A 21,056-nucleotide genomic window follows, 5' to 3' on the forward strand; every position below is an offset into this window, starting at 1 on the left:
TGAGGGGACAATCTCCCTAAAATGCAAATGAAGCCCTAGAACAGAGACAGGAATCAGATAGCCAATCTGCTGAGCCAAAACATTAGTCAGAAATTTGAAACGAAGTCGGGAATTTTCCCTCAGAAAATCTCTGCAGCAGGGAGGTCTGGCTGTGCCATCTGCCACCGTGGGTGCACATAACGGGCAGAATTTCAGGGAGCAGGGCATTCGCCAGCTACCAGTGACTGACAGGCCCAGTTCTGCACCCAAGCTGAAATACAGATGGTAATAAATTGGTATGATGAATAAAGTTCCCTGAAACAAATGAAGATAATCAGTATAAAATTTGGCTCGTTCCTCCCAGTCACAATACATTTGAACAAAAGGTACAGGTTCCCTAACAGCGGTCCTTTCAGTAAGTGGACAGGCAGGATGATTTAGTCATCACAGCTGAATCTTCTCCAAAGGATAGTTCGAGCATTCTAAAGTTAATGCCCACATTTTATCTGTTGTGACACCCAGCCAATTCACAGGTAATTGGTATTAGGAGAAAAACAGCACAAGCAAAGACAGGACCGATGTATGTAGTAAAAGCCTTCTGTGCCATGCCTCCAGCTAAATTTTAAGAACTCAACCATGTTAGGTGTTCAAGATCCTGTTTGGGCACTCGGGGGAAAAGATAAAGGGGAAGGGGGGAAATGGTTTATGAATTCCTGCTCACTACAGGCTCTATGAAACTGTTAATTAAAAATCAGATCCTGAATTGCTGGAAATTGAGGCATATAAGGATTACAAAAGTCAATAGACCCGATCCAAACCAATGGAGCAGGAAGGATGTGTCGGTAATGCATATATATTTTCTTTTTTCAAAAGTCAGTAGGACTGTAAAATTATTTATAAATTATTTAAATATATAATAAGTTTTGCAAATAAGCTGAATACCAAAGAAAATTTTTCAGTCCCTGTGGTGACTCGCAACTCCACACAAGGGAAATGGAAACCTACAGTACATTGTACACTGGGGAGAAAAGGTAGAAAGTTACATTTTTGCTACATGCTCCAAGGGAGTTTGTTTGAATATTCAACAGTGTCCAAAAAATCTTGTTTAAAGCAATGAGACCAATCTGCATTTTTAAAGCTATAGTCACTTCACATCATGCCTATCAGACCATATAATGAATACAAATGTCAAAAATCAGTTTTACACAGCACAGAATGAAAATTAAATTCTCCAGAGCCCCATTCTGCTTTCAACTGTTAAACTCAAAATACATCATTAAAAAGACACACAAACTAATGCTAGCACGTGAAAATATTTCCTTGAATATGTTAGTCTTTATTCAACTTTTTAGCTACGACTCTTCCATTCAGAAGCTGGAGAGAATCTTTCCATTAGTTTGTTTCACTGGTTAATTCTGGATAAAAAGATTTTGCAGAATTTGACATTAATTTAATTTTTCATTTATATTCGGTTATTCAAAGTTTACATAACCTTTTCAAAGTTGTACCTTACAATGTATGGAACTTAAGATTAAAATAAAACTCTACTTTTAACATAACATTTTCTATTATGTAAAAATATTCTACGTATGTTTAACACATCAAGAATGTTAGGCATTTATTTTGTTGAGGGAAAACTATTTTATGCATGTTTCAGTATAAAAAACAACTAATTGTTTAGTTATCAATGTGTCCATTAAATGGGGTGCCACACAGTGTTTAATTTCCGCAACTACAGTATAATACTGCATTTACAAATACAGAATAACTATTCAAACATACGTAACAGTTTTAAACAACTGCAAATTTGAGATGCTGCTTACTTTTTCTCCCATTGTGGCAACTTTACATCTTTGAAAGAATGAGTGCTTAATTATCAAAACTATTATAAAAATAGCAGCATTTTACTAAAACATGAAAAGCAGACCCATGCATTAGGAGTTTGAATGCAGATTTCTGCCTTCCTTTTAGATTATCAAAATCTTTTCAAGTTAACTTCAAGGCAAGGGGTATACAGAAAGACACTGCATAGTATGATTGGACACTAATCTGAACTGGGTATGTAATCAAAATCCATGATAATTACAGGGTAAACAATTTTATTTCAAAATACAAGTTTAACTGGAAATGTAATGATGAAAGCGTAAGAGGCAAAAATGCAGACTTTTACAGCAGATATTACTCTGTCTCACTTCCATCCAGATGTAAGAGCTCTAATTTGTGAAAAGACAAAATAGTTGTGGCATTTCATTTAGCCTTTAAGATAATCCAGCATTATGTTTCTAAAGAAATATAAATACTTTAAAACAAACACTGAAAATAAATTCTCATTTGATGTAATAAGCTACACTCATTATTGATGTTTCAGTCTTCTTAAAAGAAAGGGATTTTACCCAATATATCAATGTAGAATAATCCGTGGAGGAAAAAAGTTGGAATGTAAACCTCAACTCAATTTAGATCTGTAAGTAGGGGAGGAAAAAAAAAGAGCACAGTGAGACAGATAATTTTGACCATGTGAGCAAACAAACAATTCTACCTTTAAGATGTATTTTAATAACTTCTTATCTTAGAGAACAGGAGATTCACAACTCATTTCACAATTTTTTTTTTTTTGCCCCCAGTTTCCTTTGCCCCTTTCCTCCCAACTCATCTCTTCTAGAGAAGTTAATGATCAATGTAAAATCATCGCAATGAGTAAACAGTAAAATGCAAACAGGCAGGGCTATGATTTTCCTGAAGAAGCAAAAAGAAAAATAATCTGAGTTATAAGGTAAAGTTCCAAATCAAAACACAAATATAGTTTAAGAAGTTACTGGCAAAATGAACTTGTTTCTGTTTAAATCTTCCTACTACAAAGATGCTCCAGCATACAAATCACATAACTTTTTCACACTAACTGTGAATTTGAGCTCATTTTACTCACCAAGTCTGTAACTGGATTAAAGAGAAACTACAAGCATGCTAACACTTCACAGTGTTTCTTCATACTGTTTTATTCTGCCCTCTTATCCTTTGGGAAGAAATCTTGTTCTCTGCCTGCTACACCTAACTTATAGGTATTGTACCCATCTTATACTCTATAAAATGATTAATAACCAGTCTCAGCTGCACTTTAAAGTACATTTTCCCCCACTTAAAACTCCATGCTCATATGGCACACTGTTTTCAGAATTTGCCTGAGGAGTCAGAGGATGGGATTTTGAGTCATTGTTCATTTTGAGGGTGACTTATCCACTAGAGCAGTGGTTTTCATCCTGGGGTCCGCTGACTACATCTAAGATTTTCAAAGGGGTCCCCTACCTCCATCTGAAATATTTTAGGGGTCCACAAATGAAAAAAGGTTGAGAACCACTGCACTAGAGCTCTGAAATTGTCACATTAACTTGATTAATCTATAGTGACTGCTGAAGTTGACTACATTCCTGCAACCATAATGTGGTAATTTATTTCTAGCTCCCATAAACAGTGTTAAAGATCAAACTTTGACAGGTATTAAAAATCTGAAGCAATATTCACTGTATGACAGCCTACAAATCTTTGATCTATGACTATGCAGAGGTCTGCAAGAAGTGCCATAACTCCAAGGACAGGATTTTTGACCAATTTCACTTAGTCACTGGACAGCCTTTGAGAAATAATATCTAGCCTCGTTAAAGACTTCAAAGCTTTAATACATTATGCAACCTAAATTAAGTAGTAAACAAAGCAGTATTATCAAGAGTTGGTGCTTTAAATATAAATGTAGTATTCTTATTACTTACATCATCAATGTCCTCATCATCATCTCCAATATCATCAAACTGGATTTCATCATCATCACCAGGTCCAAATGTGTCTGTTTCATTGATTTTAGCTAAATAGAGAGTTTAAAAAAAGTTAATGAACATATTAGAAACTGACAATTCTCTGTGGGCTACTGACCACATTTGTGTCTACTGACTTCCTATCTGATCTTGAAAGATTCTTACCATGTTCTGGAAGTTCCCCATATGCCTTCAGACTTCTGGCTTCATCTGCATTGTATTTTAGAATGACATCAGCCTTGTTATCCTAAGTAAGAGAACATTTGACAGCATTAGTCAGCATTGTGGACATGTTTCCACCTCCTAAAATGACAGGTTAGCAAGGTGTTTGTTAGTTGGACAGTTGAATCTTTTTTTTTTTTCCTGAAATCTTTTTTTTCCTGAAATCACTCCCGAAATCCTTAGTTCTCAACTTTTCTTCAATTTGCCACTACAAGTGAAAGAGGTAAACCCCACTATACAGAACATTATAAGTCTTCCCTCCCTGAAGTCCAATTTTTGTTAAGCATTCTAAACTGCTTTTTCAAGGTACATCTACATTTGTCATATCACAACGCTAAAGCTTTAGCTAGCATTAGCAGTCTAAATTTTATCTCTGCAGCTGTGTAATAAAATATTTCTAAATGGGTTGTTAATTTGTTGAAAGTCTATTTTGAAGAAATATAATTCTCTTCATAATTCCATTAGCAACAAAATTCACATTCTAACTGAACGTATATTTGTTATGAAAACAGCCCATTAAAAGTCTGATACAACTGCCATTCACTGGACTCAACAGATAGTTACTATAGGAAACTATTAGAGCCACACATTTTAAAGAAAAAACTAATGTAGTCTCTGGATTCAGTGACAGATTAAGGCAGGATTCTTCGAACAGCAAAGGACTCAAAGAATACATTTATCTGAGTGAAATGGCTGGTGTGATAGACATGGCAATTTTCTGCAATATCCTTGACAAACCTTAAGGAATTAAATCGAAGTGTCTTTGAAGTCCATTGTATTAAATGCAAAGGTTATGTATTGTTGTGAGCCCTGGAAATGTTATGAACTTCAAAGAACTATACTGAACAATGGGCCACACAAGAATGGACTTTTGGTCAAACAATGTAAAGTGGTTTGCCTGGGGAATCTCGAAGGGGAAATGAAAGCAAATTCTCATCTCTGGTTATGAAAAAGCCCAGTCTTTGAAGCTACACCCTGAGGGGACCATTGTCTACTGAGTTCTTGTTCCCAGAATCTAAAGAGTAAAGGCCCAAGATGTGTAAAGGAAAGACTATCCGTGTGTGTGGTTGTTTTGTGCTAAAGCTATTATGAACTTAAAACAAAACTCTGGGGCCTGTTTAGGCAGTCTGGCTTGATGGAAATATCACATTGTAGTCAGGGGAGTGAGGTCCAGGAGAGTGCAGCCTGGAGAGTGATGGCCAGGTCTCCACCCAAGAGAGTGAGGGAAAGTAGCCAGAAGCCTAACAGTGGGAGCCCTTGCTGGACCACAAAGGGAGAAATACAGGTGCAGTTACACTGAACTGTGATGGATGGCACCCTACCAGACTACTGGAGCACTTTGCTCCATTTGCCAGTGAAATGCACAGGAGCAGCTCACCAAGCAGCAATTTCTGAAAAGGTCAGAGGCATTCTGATGCCACAGGGCATTTTCCACCCACACACAGTCTAAAGGGGCAATGCAATTTGGATGAAAATTGGTCCACTTACCCATCAAGGAATTTGCCTTGTATTACAAATATAAAAATAACCAAATATGAAACATATTTAACTTGATACAGTTAAACACACAGTAAGTGCCAGATAAACAGAAATTATTTGCACAATGCTCTTTAGCAGACTTTTAGTGCCATTTAAGCCATAAACCATGCTATGCACTATAACACATACAAGTGCTAAATCAAGAAGAATATTTACCTGGTAGTCTCTTAAGCCAACCAATATAATATCAGATGTATTTATCCAAACCTGAAAGCCAGAAACAAGGAACATTTGTTAAAAACCCCCTCTACAAATCCACATTTGTCCATCTGCAATTTAACAGCAATAAGTTCAAACACTATACTTGTGGATCTACTAAAATATTAAAACTTAAAGTGCAGACACTATTTTTCCTAAACAAGACGACAAAGACATCCCCACTTCCTAACACTTGGTTTCAATATTATATTACATAACAGCTGGTGCGGGTAATAGTTGACCAAGAATGTTACAGAACTCCATCACTACAGGGAATCAAGTGATTTAGAGGTCTCCAGCCCTACGGATGGCTACTAAATCATTAAATTTGGGTAGGCCAAAGGAAGTCTGTAACCATTTTATTGACCGAGTTTCACAAAGGGACCGTGCGCAGAAAAGTAAAACTTCACAGTAAAGTGAATGTGAGGAAGAAGCCAAGCAGAAGAGAAAATGCAAGAATTCTAACCTGAACTGTTTCCGTGAATGACTATGTTAAAGTGATTTTCTAAAAGTTGAATTATTTTATTCATTAAAGAGATACTACGAACAGGTCATTTTTCAAAGATGACAAATTCACATCAAAGGAAATGAAGATTAAAAATATGTTGAACTATTCACTGTGCATTATTCCAGTGGTTTATGTTGTTTTGGAGGTCTGCAATAAGGAAAAAGAGTCTTTCCTTATACTCAGCTTTAATTAACTCTTTGAGGCAGGGACCATTCATTAAGCATTTGTACAGTGCCTAGCACGGTAAAGGATCCCTGACTTGAAGCCCCTGAGCACTACTGCAATTCAAATAAATAATGTAGTAACTGGTATAAATATATTGCATTAAATATTTATGAATTAAGTTTACTGGAATCCTAAATACTTACTGACATCTGGTAATGCAAGGGTTCTCAACCTTTTTCTTTCTGAGGCCTGTCCCAACATGCTATAAAAACTTCATGGCCCACCTGTATCATAACAACTAGTGTTCTGCATGTAAAAGCCAGGGCTGGCGCTAGGGGGTACCAAGCAGGGCAACTGCCTAGGGCCTCATGCCACAGGTGCCCTGGCAGAGCTACATTGCCCAGGCTTCGTCTTCAGCCTCAGGAGGTAGAGCTCTGGGCCCCTTGAGACAGGGCATTGGCTTTCCGCCCTGGGCCCCAGCAAGTCTAATGCTAGCTCTGCTTGGCAGCCCTCCTGAAACCTGCTTGCGGCTCAGACACCTGGTTGAGAACCACTACTGTAATGCATGGTGCGAATGGGAGGCTTTTTTGTACCATAACAGGGAGAGAACTTCAGTGAGAAAGGTGCATCTCCTATCACTTACACAGACAGGGATGCAGACTATGTAGAAATCAGCCACACAGCTTCATAAGATCTATTGCAGACGCAGATATTAGAGACAGACTTGTGTTTGTGGTAGGACTTGTTAGGCTCCTTGCTTAAATGGATTTTTCCCAAATAGAGCATACACCATAAAAAAAGACTCAGGGAACTGGATTTTATGTCTTTATCTAGATGTGTGTTAATGAAATGAAAGACACAATTTAGTCAACTGATCACATGTCCTGCCTGTTGGTGTAAATTCTTTTTTTTTGTTTTTACTGTACTTAACTTTCCTCTGCAAGCCTGACTGGCAACCAGGGGAACCTTAAATTACCATTATCGTAAGTACATAACTGGTTGGAAAACCATTCCTAAAGAGTAGTTATCAGTGGTTCACAGTCAAGCTGGAAGGGCATATCAAGTTAGGTCTCACAGGGATCAGTTCTGTTCAATATATTCATCAGTGATTTAGATAATAGCACTGAGAGTACACTTACAAAGTTTGTAGACCATACCAAGCTGGGAGGCGTTGCAAGTGCTTTGGAGGATAGGAATAAAATTCAAAATGATCTGGAAAAACTGGGAAATGGTAAGAAGTAAACAGGATGAAATTCAATAAGGACAAATGCAAAGTATTCCACTTAGGATGGATCAGTTGCACACATACAAAATGGGAAATGACTGCCTATGAAGGAGTACTGCAGAAAGGGATCTGGGGGTTAAAGCAGATCACAAGTTAAATGTCTGTCAACAGTGTAACACCACTACAAAAAAAGCAAGCATCATTCTGGGATGTATTAGCAGGAGTGTTGTAAGCAAGACACGAGAAGTAATTCTTGTGCCATGCTGATTAGGCCTTAACTGGAGTATTGTTCTGGGTGCCACATTTCAGGAAAGATATGGACAATTTGGAGAAAGAGCAACAAAAATGATTAAAGGTCTAGAAAACAAGACCTATGAAGGAAGATTGAAAAAACTGAGTTTGTTTAGTCTGGAAAAGAGAAAACTCAGGGGGGGGACATGATAACAGTTTTCAAGTACATAAAAGGTTGTTACAAGGAGGGGGGAGAAAAATTGTTCTCGTTAACCTCTGAGGATAGGACAAGAAGCAATGGGCTTAAATTGCAGCAAGGGTGGTTTAAGTTGGACATTGGGAAAAACTTCCTAACTGCCAGGGTGGTTAAATACTGGAATAAATTGCCAGGGAAGCTGTGGAATCTCCATCATTGGAGATTTTTAAGAGCAGGTTAGAAAAACACCTGTCAAGGATGGTCTAGATAATACTTAATCCTGCCATGAGTGCAGGGTACTGGACTAGATGACCTCTCGAGGTTCCTTCCAGTCCTACGATTAAGGTTAGTTGAGTAGAATAGAGTGGAGTTACAAAAGCAGTCACTACACAGCCACTTTAATATTCAAAATGTGTCAACGAATTTAGTGGATTGTGCTGGGGTGCCTTTTTCCACAACTTCCAGCCCCCGCTCCCCCAACTTGATTGAGAACACAACATGAAGTTCTGATTGTGTTTCATAGCCTAGAAATATCTTGATTTATCTTGATTCACCCACTGTCAAAAAAAAAATCCACTCAAGTCTTCTTTAAATCAGCAGCCTGAAAGTGGCACTACTTTCCTCATATGATTGTCACAATATATTTGAAGAAAAATTTCAGAGATTTTGGGCTTGAGTCTCAGTTATGCTATGAAAACAACAAGAAGTCCGGTGGCACCTTAAAGACTAACAGATTTATTTGAGCATAAGCTTTTGTGGGTAAAAACCTCACTTCTTCAGATGCATGGGACACTGCAGACTACATTGATAGGGTGGAGCCTTAAAGTGGGTGTAAATGGAGCTGAACTGAGATTCAAGCCTTTTATTTATAAGCATCTTGATTGGCAATCAGCATTTTACTAAACTGGCCCTCCTAATTTCAGACTACAAAAAAACATTCTCAGTTTGATCAACATTAAAACTTTTCTGTATTCACTGGTCAAAATCTTTGTTAATTCAGAGATAGCATTGACCACAAGGGTCTTAGACCTTCCCGGAACGTTTCATGCCCCTAAACTTTAACCTCAGAAACCCGGAAATACAGAGTTATGGTACACAGAGATGCCCCACCCAGAGATGACTAGGACTATTGCGGATATACTGTAAGTATGTTTCACAGTCAGTGCTACCCTATAATAAACAGACGAGGAATGACTGAGTGTGCCATTTTATGAACTGTATTCTCAGCTGCATGCATGAATTCCAACTACTCTTCACTATGTTAGGAGTAGTGACTGATTCGGGGATTACTTGCAGCTGGCACAGATTAGATTGATATGAAAAGAGGTGCATCTGGTGGTTTGTGAAGAGAAGGTGAAGTGGTTGAGTATAAACCAGGCATAGTTTGCTTCTGCTCACTAAGCTCACCCTGAACACAACTTTGGCCTTAGTGAGGACATGGTCTGCCAGTTCATCCTAGAGTACCCATTCGCTGTATCCACACTGTGACAGGTGTTACTGCTGTATGCAATATCAGTGAGACTATTGTTCCAATGTTATAAATGTTATCTGTATCTTTATGAGCCAGACATTGTATGGCAGGTTACTCAGCTCCCTCTAAGAACTAAAATCAGTGGGGGGAAATTACTGTAGACCTGGAACAGAAAAACTGTAGAGAAGTACCACCGCTTGGGTGAATTGTATATACTGGTTCAGAACAGGTTGAAGAAATCCAGGAGACAAAGAATGAGCCTATAGAATCAAAGGCAAACCTGAACTGGCTGAGGAGCCTTCATTTTTGATCTGACAACTGACAGATTGTAACCAAGAGAGCAAATCCTGCTGAAAGGGTTTGAAGGACTTGGTTTACCATGTGGAAGATGGGGGATTTCCGGTAAACCTAGCATGTGTATAGATGTTTTGTTTTATGATATATTCTCTCTAATGCTTTTGTCCTAAAAATAAGTGTATTTTGCTTTGCACAGGCTGACTGGTCTTCACTGTTGTAGAACTTGAGAAAGAAACTGCAGTTGCTGAGGAAGAATTCCAGTCTGGTTGGGAGGGAGAGGAATGTGGGTCCCTGTCTATAGAGAGGTGATAGAGGCCCGAATCCTAAGCGGACGTCTCTTAAGCAGACCAAGGATGAGGCAGAGGTGCAGTTAACCCCAAAATTGGGACACCCACATTGCTCCATATCATCTGGAAGCACAGTGCCATAATGGCTAGTGGGGTCAAGCTGGGGCATCATTCAGAGTTCAGACTGCAGGGCAGTGTACACTGTTGGGCCCACAAATTTACCTGAATTGTAAGCTCAAGTGTAAGTAGTATGTAAAAGGTTATAATATGTTCAATAATCTAACAACAAATGTTGATGGGAAAAGGTACGAAAGGGAGACAGAATAACTGAATTAGTCTAAACAAAAAGGCCAAGCTGATATAATTCAAGGACTGTGTTGAAATTATGCTTATTAAAAAACAGGAGATATGACACCAGAGGATAATGAGTCAAAGTTGGTTTGTCAAATATTAGGCCCAATTGGTGGACAAAATAGTGACAGGATAGACTATTATACCCATCACTCCCTTCTTGGGTACTTAAAAGAAAACGTGGGGAAAGTATGAAGGAACAAAAGAACAGATACAAAAAACAGCTAAAGGCTACTCGAGCGAGCTTCACCAATCATAGATACCAACCCCACCGTTTCATGGGACCTCAGGCCTCCATCATCTTGAACTTGAGAGGTGTTTTAACTAGAACAGGCCAGAGATAGATGGACCAAGATAATATTGCCATCCCTACAGGCTCCAGCTGAATCTCAAGCACCACCTGGATGACAGTTATTACCATCTTTTATAGCATCTAAGATTGTCAGCTAGGGGGCTTTTCCTTCTGAGATTAAACTTCAGCAGTGTCTCTAACTGACTTATCCTCTTTTCCCCAAAAGGACAGATATTACCATCTTTGAGACCATCTAAGAGACTGACAAATGGGGGTTTTCCCTCTAAAGGCTGTCTACAGCTAAAGAGAAAACAAGTAAGGGATTGTGTTAAAATGAAAGCCTTGCTCAATATTTTACATTTCAAATGTTTTAACTGTTTTTCCTTCTTTTCTGTATTGTTAATAAATGGCTAAAAAGATTTGTAATAGTGTTTGCCACAGCGCTAAACAGGCTAAGGTCTCTGTACACCAAGTCCTGAACCTTTAATGTTAGACAATGCTGGAGTGTGTTAATGCCTTTGGCCCCTTTATTCCATCTACATTTATATAACAGTACCTTAATTCTCTGCTTCCTAGTTATCAAAGGGTTAAGCATAGGTGTATGAGACACAGAAGGATAGGAGATTCTGTAGGAAGTGGTGGTAGTGAGGAGGGCATGATTGGGGGCATCCCTATGAAAAGGAACAAGGCAGCTTCCTGGGAAAACATCACTTCCATTCAGGTACCAGCTGTACCCTTCTCTTGGCCCCTCACAGGTGCCAAGGATGGAGGGAGGAAGGATGGTATCTGATGGAATGGAAGTCTACGTTTTAGTCATGGGTATTTTTAGGAAGTCATGGACAGGTCCTGGGCAGTAAACAAAAATTCACAGCCCATGACCAGTCTATGATTTGTACTATATATCCGACTAAATCTTCGGTGCTCTGGGGCAGCCCAAAGGTGCTGGGGGGTGCGTGCAGCGGGTACTCAGGGGGATGGGGGGAGAGAAAAAAGGGGGAAAAGGTGGCCCAGGAGCTGTGGCCCTGCTGCTGCTGTGCTGGGGGGAAGTGTTTGGGTTGGCAGCCTCCCTGCCTGGCTCTGCGCAGCTCCCAGGAAGTGGCGGTTATGTCCCTTGGCTCCTAGGCGGATGTGCGGCCAGGGGGGATTCTGCATGCTGCCCCCGCCCCAAGCGCCAGCTCCGTAGCTCCCACTGGCCAGGAGCTATGGGCGGAGGCAGCGCGCAGAGCCGCCAGTCCATGCCTCCACCTAGGAGCCGAGAGACACGTCCTGCTTCCAGGGAGTCCCCTGAGGTAAGTGCTGCCTGGAGCTTACCCCCCCACCCCAACCCCCTGCCCCAGCCCATAGCCCCCTACCACACCCAAACTCCTGCTGCTGCTGCGGGCGGGGGAGAGGCATGCAATAGCCCGAGACTGCTCCAGCCGATAGCCCCCCCACCCCAAACTCCTGCTGCTGCGGGAGACGCATGCAATGGTCTGAGACTGCTGCAGCACCAGCCGCTGCAGAAGTCACGGAGGTCCCTGAAAGTCACAGATTCCGTGACAAATTTGCAGCCTTAACTATGAGTAACACATCTATGAGCTGTATGCAGCAAGAGGAATGGAAAGGGAACTCCAAACTTCACACTTGGTTTCAGGGACTGCTGCAAAGGGAAGAGGTTCTGCTCAACCTTCTGCAGCATAAGAGGATTGCAGAGGCGTGAAATAACCCACCCAAATCTGCCCCAACCCCTGTTGTAGCATACCAGCTTTCCAAACAATCTCCCTATGCATATGGATTTTAGAGCACCCTGATCATAAAACCCAGCTTCTTATTCAAGCATGGCATCTGAGGAACTTCTTCACCAAGTAATCCCATACATCCACTAAACAACTACCACTGGCCCTAATGTGGCATAGCATTTAACACAGGTGGAAAAAGGTCAAGAAAAGTCTGCCTTTTGGGGTTAGAGTATCATTTTAAAATGTTTATAGTTTGTGCACTGCCTAATTTTAATATAACCTTCCCGATGGAGCATCTTCAGAATGTAAACAAAGAGCAACTAATGTGCACAACGTATGCTGTCAGAAAGCTGACAACGCGGTTTGCTTGGCTTAAATGGCCACAGCATGTCACATTGAGCCAGCCCTGTTATTCTAATGCTAGGCTACCTGTAAAACAATCAGGTGTGCAACAGAGCCCCTGTCCTGTTGCACTTGTGATTTCTGGGGGACTGTATCTTGCAAACCTTTGTTAAATTACCTCAAATTTGGACCACTAAACCTATCTCCTTGAGGTACAGCAATTTGCAAGTCTATCCAAGTAAGCATGCAGATTTTAGAGTAAGCTAGCCTCATAATTACCATCATGCTATCCACCAGGTTACTGTGACCCGGTAATCTTAAACTCAAGACAAAATTTAGAGTTTGTACAGGGTTCTATAAAGCCCAAGTACAACAGAAATATTTCTATAAAATAAAAAAGTGACAGTTTTTAAACAAGCAAAACCTCCTCTGAAACATCTGCATCCCCAAGAACCTGAAAGTTAGTGTGACTATGGGCAAGCTTTAAACTTCCTTCACTGCCTTTGCCAAGAGAAGTATAAGTAGCTAACAATCTGAACAAAACTAAATATGAGTTTTAAAATTTTCAATTTTAATAATCTAAAGTTGCTAGTACACTTCTACCCTGATATAACGCGACCTGATTTGCATACAACGCGGTAAAGCTCCGACACACTGCTCTGAGCGCCGGGCCAGGGCCGAGGGGTTGGATAAGGGGCAGGGGGTCTCGGGGCAGTCAGGGGCTCCCCCCACCCCCAGGGTCTGGTAGGCAGGAGCTGTGTGTGTGTGGGGGGGACTTTTGGGGGCCCCGCAGTCCCAGAGTGGCTCGGGGGATTAGCGGGGGGCCAGGAGCAGCCCACTCTACTTCCCTCACCCCAGCTCCAGCCATGTTGCTTGGGGGAAGGGATTCACTGGCAGTGGCGGAAGTGGAGCAGCCCGGCCCCAGACTGCTCCATTCCACCAGCTCCCAGCCGCAGTGCTCCGCTTCCCGCCGCAGGTGCGTGCAGGACCTTTCTCCAACCCACCCCTAGCGACACAGCTGGGGCCGGGGCAAGGAAAGCCGAGCCGGCTGGGGCTGTGTCACTCTGCTTCCCGCCGCCGGTGAGTATGGGGGGCGTCTTTTCCCCAACTTCTCCGCACTCATCGGCAGCAGGAAGCGGAGTGCCGTGGCTGGGAGGTGGCGGAGTGGAGCGGGCTGGGGCCATGTTCCTCTGCTTCCCACTGCTGCCGGTGAGTGCCTGTTAGGGGGCGGGGTGTGCGGATAGGGGTCAGAGCAGTGAGGGAGCAGGGGCGTTGGGTAGGGGGTGGGGTCCCGGGGGTGATCAGGGACAGGAGTCTCTGGAGGGGACTGTCAGGGAACAAGGAACTGGGGCCAAAGCAAGTTCGATATAACGCGGTCTCACCTATAACGCAGTGAGATTTTTTTGTCTCCCGAGGACCGCGTTGTATCAGGGTAGAGGTGTACTGTAATTAAGGACATTTTTTTTAAAGTGTCCCTTTATTTTAGGGTATGTGTAGCCATGTCAATTTTCAGAAAATTACACATCAAGCAGAACAGACATTCATTTATTTTCCATGTAAGACTTACCTTTTTTCTTAGCTTCCCTCTGATATGACATAACCTCTTCACACCATCAAAACATAATGCCTCCAATCTTCCATTGCCCAACATCTTGATCACCTGAGCATACTCTGGAAAAGATAGTCAAAAATGTTGCTGAATTACATAATAATTTTAAACAGACAACAGAAATTTTTACAAGAAAAAAAATTATGTATTTATTTTACTGTTGCACCAAGGAGCCCTAGTCATGGACCAGGATCCCATTGTACAAGGCACTGTATAAACAGATCAAAAAGACAATCCTTGCCCCCAGAAGCATACTCTGGAGGCTCTGCGAGGGGAAGGTTCAATAGTGCCTGGGCCTGTGACAGACTAATGGTCACTACCACAGACCTGCCTGGTGATCTTGCCTTAGAACGGATGAGGAGTGGGACCTCGGTGACCAAGAAGCATCCCTGGGATTCTATGGAGGCCAGTAGTATGGGTAGGGCACTGGGGCCAATAGGCTCCAGCCAGTGGCCCCCCGTTCCAACCGCAAGAAGAGTGCCAATCCGGATACCCACAGCGCTCCATGAACAGCCCCCTCAGTGTGTGTCAGGTAATGGAAAGTGAGAGGGGGAAGATCCTGACCTGGATGCCAAGGAGTCCTGGGCTTCAGGGGATAAAGGTGGAACCAACCTTGAGGATGGGAGCAACTGTTCTGACTCATTCATAGCCCAGAACGAATTGGCAACTGGTATTGATAGTGGAAACTATATTAGCAGTGCCAAATATGCCTCTATCATTTCCGGTGCCAGAAGAAGTGTTGACCCCAAAGACAGCAGCAGTACCAAGATGACTGATGGTGCCCAAGTGGAGGGCAATGATTGCTGCCCTGGTAACACAGGTAGCACCAACAACAGGGGTGCTGAAGAAATTCCTGGCACTAAGGAGGTCCCTTGCGCCAAGCCCAGCCCCACTTCCACTGACTACGGAAGGAAACACCGGGGTGTGATGCCAACAGACAGGTTCAGCAGCCCTCCCAGCCAATGGGCTATGAACAATGTAGTCCTGGCAAAGTCTTGATTACTTTAATATCTTTCTCTGGTCTTGACAAATGCAAGAGCAGCTTGTATTCACTTTCAAGGCTCTTCATAGTCAATCCCCACTCTACCTAACACCTCATTCATTAGCAACCTGTTGATGCTCACTTCTGATTGGTCCATTATACTAGCCTTCATCACCACTTGTTCAACTTTCAAAGAAGCACCTTTATACTTTATCCTGTGTAGCCACACATGCTTGGGAGGTGTTCCACGTAAACATCCAAAAAGCCGCCACATTTTCCACTTTCAGATCCCTTCTCAAAATTCCTTTGCTGTGATGTCAAATTTTTTGTAGGCAACAGTTAGCCGGCTAATAAGGAGAGACCACTGCCTATCATGGTGACCAATATTTTCAGTGTGGATGTACTCCAAAAATCATGTTACAAATATTTTTTGTTTTCATCACTGAAACTTTATGGATATTATAAATGTGCAAGTTTTAGTGTTGGAAAAAATGCAAATTTGAATTGATATGAGCTTAAATTAGCAATAATCTAGGCTTTAAAAAGTCTTTATGTTATTGTTGATACTTAAAGTGACATTTTCGATACTGAACCCCTCTTACATTTTTGTATGCTTTATTTTTTCCCCAGAATATTTTTAAATGATATATAAGTGCCTACATTTATGATCTCTGACTTACAAATCAAGTGTGCTCATTTTACATATGACAACAGTTGGTGGATCCATCACCATCCACCTCTACAGACCACCAAACCACCAGACTACCATCCACCATCACCTCCACCTCTAAAGACCACCAAACAAGCAGATCATTTGGGGACAGGAGAGCACATCATTATTTTCTCCCCTTTTTTGGTGTATTCTGAATCCCATCTTCAGGGGGTCCTACTGTTCTTACAAGGATGCTGTCCCTAGATCACACTGAAAAGCTCTCTTCTTTCATATGTATTAGCCTACAACTGAGAAATGCAAAGCCCCCAGCACCTCTGCTTGTTGGAAGGGAGAAGGATTTTATGCTAGCTCCTTTCCCCCTGGGAAGGTGGGGGAGAGGAAGGTCCTCTGCTACTTGACTACGCTTCCAGTCTCTTGGACAATGCTACAAGCTGGTTGCAGCTACTTCAGTCCTACCCTTAGACTGCAGTTGGGTGCTCTTCTCCCGCGTGTAGCTTCAGGGCTTACATCTGCTGTTGCTCATAGTTTACATAAGCAGCTGCATGAAAATGACATGATTCACAGTGGCCCACTAGTATTTTTTATTTGCAAGTTTCCCACCCACCAGTAAAAAACCAGTTTAACTCCACTGCTTCTTAAAGCTACGAAGAATAGCAGGGACAATGGAGTGGATCACAGGCTCAAGAAAACATACTGCATCATATCACATGTAGAAGACTATCTTTGAGGGATATTATGTTAATAACAGCATAAAAATCGATGCCCTAGACACCCACACTCACCAGGGAAAATCCACTCCCAGAAGTTGTACTTCAAGCCCTGCTCGACTACACCAAAATATTTCCTTAATATGGGTTAGATGGAGTACAGATGATTAACACATTGGAATATCACCACTGGAGAGCTGTGTTCAACTGGATGGATTGAGTTTGTCCTGGAGTTGGGGAGATTTTCCTAAGGAGGCTTATTTTCCTTTTCGTATGTGGTTGATAGACCGATAGGTGCATAAAATAAATCAGCTCAATTTTCTGGTATGACTATCACACAATGTGATGCAATTGAAAAGCCTGTGAGTGTTGCAAGTCAAGGAAGCACACCAAAAGAGCTGCAAGACTCTAGGTCAATTTGTGTTTTAGCCATCGGGGAAATTTTAAATTCAGCTTTTGCCTGAATTTCAATTGGTTACCAAGCCAACTAGCTAGCTCACTGCCAGGTGAACACTCAGATATACTCACTATTTTAAAATTTACTATACTCCTCTACCCATTCATGATCTCAGGGGTTTCCCCATCAGTCATTCATCATAGTGCCTCTGGCAGAGGATGGTTGAATGTTGCTCCCTATAGCAGTGATGTCACTGAGTGAACCAAAGGTGATCTCTAGAAAGAAACTAGGAATAATTTACAAATAGGAGCTAACGTAACTTTTTTTAAGCACACAGCAGCACAAACTGCTTGAGGAGCAAAGAACTGAACTTATTCCTTAAGTGATATTAATAAATGGGAATTGAAGTGGATAAATCTTCACTCCCATTCAACCTGCCTTTTGCTAAATATATTCCCAAAATGAAGATGCTCCATTCCAGCACATCAAGTAATTTTGTATTTTTCAAACATACAAATGAAACCTATACACAGCCCAATTATCCCTTGTGTGGAAACCTTCAAAGTATGGTAGCTACCATATTTGACTGAAAATATATAGTGACAATTACAATTCAAAATCTCACCTTGTCCATCTTCCTTGAACACTAATTCTCTCTTCTCCGATTCATTCTCATTCTTACCTCGTCGTCGGTTTTTACCTCCCTTACCTAAATTGAAAATAAAATAAATCACTACAAACATTTTAGAAACCTATATAAAATCATGTATTAGAAAGATGAAATAACAATAATTTGTTAGACCTATGGAAACCTAACTTCACTACTGCAACTTTAAAGCACTACTGTATATCTACGCCGGTAATAAAACTGATCTTGCTTCTCCCTACACAATGATGATTTCAAGTTTCTTTCAAAAAGGATGAGGCGGCTGCCTAAAGTCAAAACCACTAAAGACAAATTTTAATTTTCATGTTCCTCATAAATGTGATGAGAGAAGTAGTATTCTTTTGGACTCTTAGAAGTCCATCATAAGCTACAAGTAGTACTTAAAAACCTACTCTCTTCAGCAACAGTTTCATCTCTGTTCTAACCCTTCCTATTTCTGAGCTGAAGTGGCAGGGTGAGAATACAAGAAAAAAAATCCCATGAGGCAGACAGAAGAAATTCATGTGCATATAAATTCTTGAGCCACACACCACAAAAGAACATGTACAAGAAACTGAATCACATCTTTCAAGCACCACCCACCTCTTAATCTCATGTCAATGATAGGATGCTATCATATTTAAAATCTGGAGGTGTTTGGTGTTTCTTGGATCAATTTTGGCAATATTTACTATCAAATTACCTCATATTTGTTCTTATTTTACCATTGTCAAACAAGGGATCAATTAAAAGATCAAATAGTGGTAACTACTGACTATTTAAACTCACTTTGAAATGTGGCTAACAGCAGCCTTCAAGAGAGTATTTACCACTATCACCCCTGAACCTGCAATCGATTGCATTCTGGTGGACCCTTAGTTAATAAACCTTCATGACTGTTCAGGAAAGAGAGAGACTACAGAGGGGCTCTGTGATGAATCTTCAGTTTCTGTTGTGCTGCTGCTGCTACTACTGGAGAACACACTCTTGCAAGGACTGGGGAAGCATCCATGTGAGCTCCCCACTCCAAATTAGTGAGTGATGTCATTATGCAAATAAACAGGACAGTAAGCTAACCTAGGATCAACAAACACATGAAAGTGACTACACAAAAGAAAGTTCAATAGAGAGACAACTGAAAAAAAAATAATTTTAGGGACTTTCTTGTAGCAATAGTAGGTGCAAATATCCAGAGGGACATGTGATTTTCAAACTGATGCTTTCCTTTTAAACAGCAGCATTTCAACAAGCTTCTGGCAACAGGATTAGTTTTCTTGTTAAAAAATGAGGAAGAACACCTTGCAGTTTTTGTAAGCCCTGCCCCCAGAAGTACCTGCTTCCTTTCTCTCCTGTCCTCTTTCACGACAGCACAGGAAAAAAATGGGGAGGGGTCACCTGTTAACCACACCTGTTAAGGTTTCTAACACATGGGAACGCCGGCTGCTGGTGCCCCTGTGAAGGTCTGTATTTGCTATCAAAACAAATACGACTGTTAGGGACCCGGGCACAGCACAGTTGACGCTTAAATGCCGGCTGAATTTTGCCATACAGGGGAGGGGGAACAAACTTACCCCCGGAGTCCAAGGCTGCTTCTCTCTACACGAGTCTTTTTCTTCACCACTCAAGCGGCTTCCTAGCACCCTGCACCCCACGCCCTTCCGGCCAGAGCCGTCGCACACTCCGCGCCCCGGGCCTGAGTCAAGCCCGGCGGGAGCGACCCCGGCTCAGCCAGTGAGGTCGCTGCGGGGCAGAGGCTGCGCGGCGCGGGGACCCGCGTCCCGGCCAGGCTCCTTGGCGCCCGGGTGTGGGATGGGGAAGGTGCCGGTGACCCGGGGCCGGTGCTCCAGGCGAGGCTACGCGGGAGCCCGCCCGCGGTAGAAAGGCCAGGCCGCGCCGCAACGGCTGTGACCGCCCTGCCCGGATCCCCCCCACGTGAGGCGAGCTCCGGCCTCGCTCCCCGCGGGAGCCCCGCGGCCCCTCTCCGAGAGCCGCCCCCGCCCCCAGCCTGCCCTGCAAGGAGAGGCTCCCGGCGCCGCTCCGGCCCAGGCCCGGGTGGCGCGGCCCGTGCGGCAGGGGGTCCGGCCTCAGGGAGGCGACGCGGCGGCCCCGGGCCCGCGCGGTCGGGGAGGCCTCACCTTTATTCTTGGGCATGGCGCCGGCCGCTCCTCACCGCGCGAGGGCGGGCGGGGGAGGGGAAGGGGGGGTCTGCGCGCTGCTGCTGCTCCCGGTCGGGCGGAGGGTTCCTACGTGCGGCGCACGAGCAGCGACTCGTCTCTCGTGGCGGCCGTTGGGACTGGAGCGTCACGCGACAGGCAGGCCCTCACACGGCTGCGACAGCGACCGCAGCAGGCAACCGAGGCTGCGGCTCTCAGCGGGCGGGCGTGCGTGCGTGCGTGCCCGCTCGCGCTCCAGCGCCCCCTGGCCGCCGGCGGCTTTCACTGCGCATTACTTACCGCGAAAAGCCCCGCCCGGTCCCAAATGCGCGTGCGTGGGGCGACTTGTGTGGGAACGGGAGCTGGAGCCAGGGTGCGGGCGGCAGAGCCAGACACGAGCGGCGGGGACAGCTGCGCCGCTTTTACGTCCCAGCCCGTTCCCAGGCCCCTGGGCAGCGTCCAGCGTCCCCGGCGCTCAGGATTTTCTTGTGCGAGTCCCGCTAGTTGCTGTTTTTCTTAATGTCCCAAGGTAATGTGAGATTCTGCCCTGTCCTTAAAGAAAAGGGTCGAGCCCTCCTGGTTGGGCTGGAAAATGCGAGGCCAGCAATGTACCTAAAAGGCTCAAAACCCATAAGGCAAGCGCAAGCCATCTACCATTGATTAGTTTGTTGCCATCTCATGATTTTCAGCTAATCTTATTTTTGGGAGGGTCCTTACATAGAGTAACCTCATTTCAGGTTCCCAAAAAGAGAACACTGTTAGGGGAGCAGGATGGGGAAGGAGGAAGCTGGAGGGGTATGTGGCAGGGAGGATACAACTCCAGCTCTCAACCCCTGCATGGAGCGGCTGCGACTCCAGCTGTAAGCCCCCCACAGAAGAAAAATCCCAGACAGCTGCTAATATTTTAAAAATTTGCCCAGGTGGAGATTGGTGGACCAAAAATGAGGTTATGTCTGGGAAAACCTGAACATATGGTAACCCTAACCTGACATACTTTTTAAATGCCTGGGGTTAACCGCATTGTGATCAGTAATCATGACTGCCCAGCACCAACCCACCTAA

General features: G+C 43.2%; 1 protein-coding gene across 1 annotated transcript; it reads right to left on the minus strand.

Annotated features, from left to right (window-relative positions):
• Window positions 1–1,294: 1,294 nt before the first annotated feature.
• EIF1AX (eukaryotic translation initiation factor 1A X-linked) lies at window positions 1,295–20,228 on the minus strand. The gene is made up of 7 exons (XM_048862794.2): window positions 19,977–20,228; window positions 17,821–17,904; window positions 14,395–14,498; window positions 5,703–5,753; window positions 3,951–4,032; window positions 3,744–3,835; window positions 1,295–2,441 (listed from the first exon to the last, which is right to left on the minus strand). The coding sequence occupies exons 1-7, from the start codon at window positions 19,990–19,992 to the stop codon at window positions 2,436–2,438; spliced, it is 435 nt and encodes a 144-aa protein (XP_048718751.1). The 5' UTR covers window positions 19,993–20,228; the 3' UTR covers window positions 1,295–2,435.
• Between the last annotated feature and the right edge of the window lie 828 nt (window positions 20,229–21,056).

Source organism: Caretta caretta, chromosome 1 (assembly GCF_965140235.1).
Source record: "Caretta caretta isolate rCarCar2 chromosome 1, rCarCar1.hap1, whole genome shotgun sequence".
Classification (NCBI taxonomy): Eukaryota; Metazoa; Chordata; order Testudines; family Cheloniidae; genus Caretta; species Caretta caretta.

Coding starts and splice junctions, on each gene's coding strand:
- EIF1AX (XM_048862794.2), bottom strand. Junction 14,499..17,820: donor GTTCAAGGAAGATGGACAAG/GTGAGATTTTGA, acceptor TATCTTTTCCAG/AGTATGCTCAGGTGATCAAG. Junction 5,754..14,394: donor GAGGGAAGCTAAGAAAAAAG/GTAAGTCTTACA, acceptor TCTGGCTTTCAG/GTTTGGATAAATACATCTGA.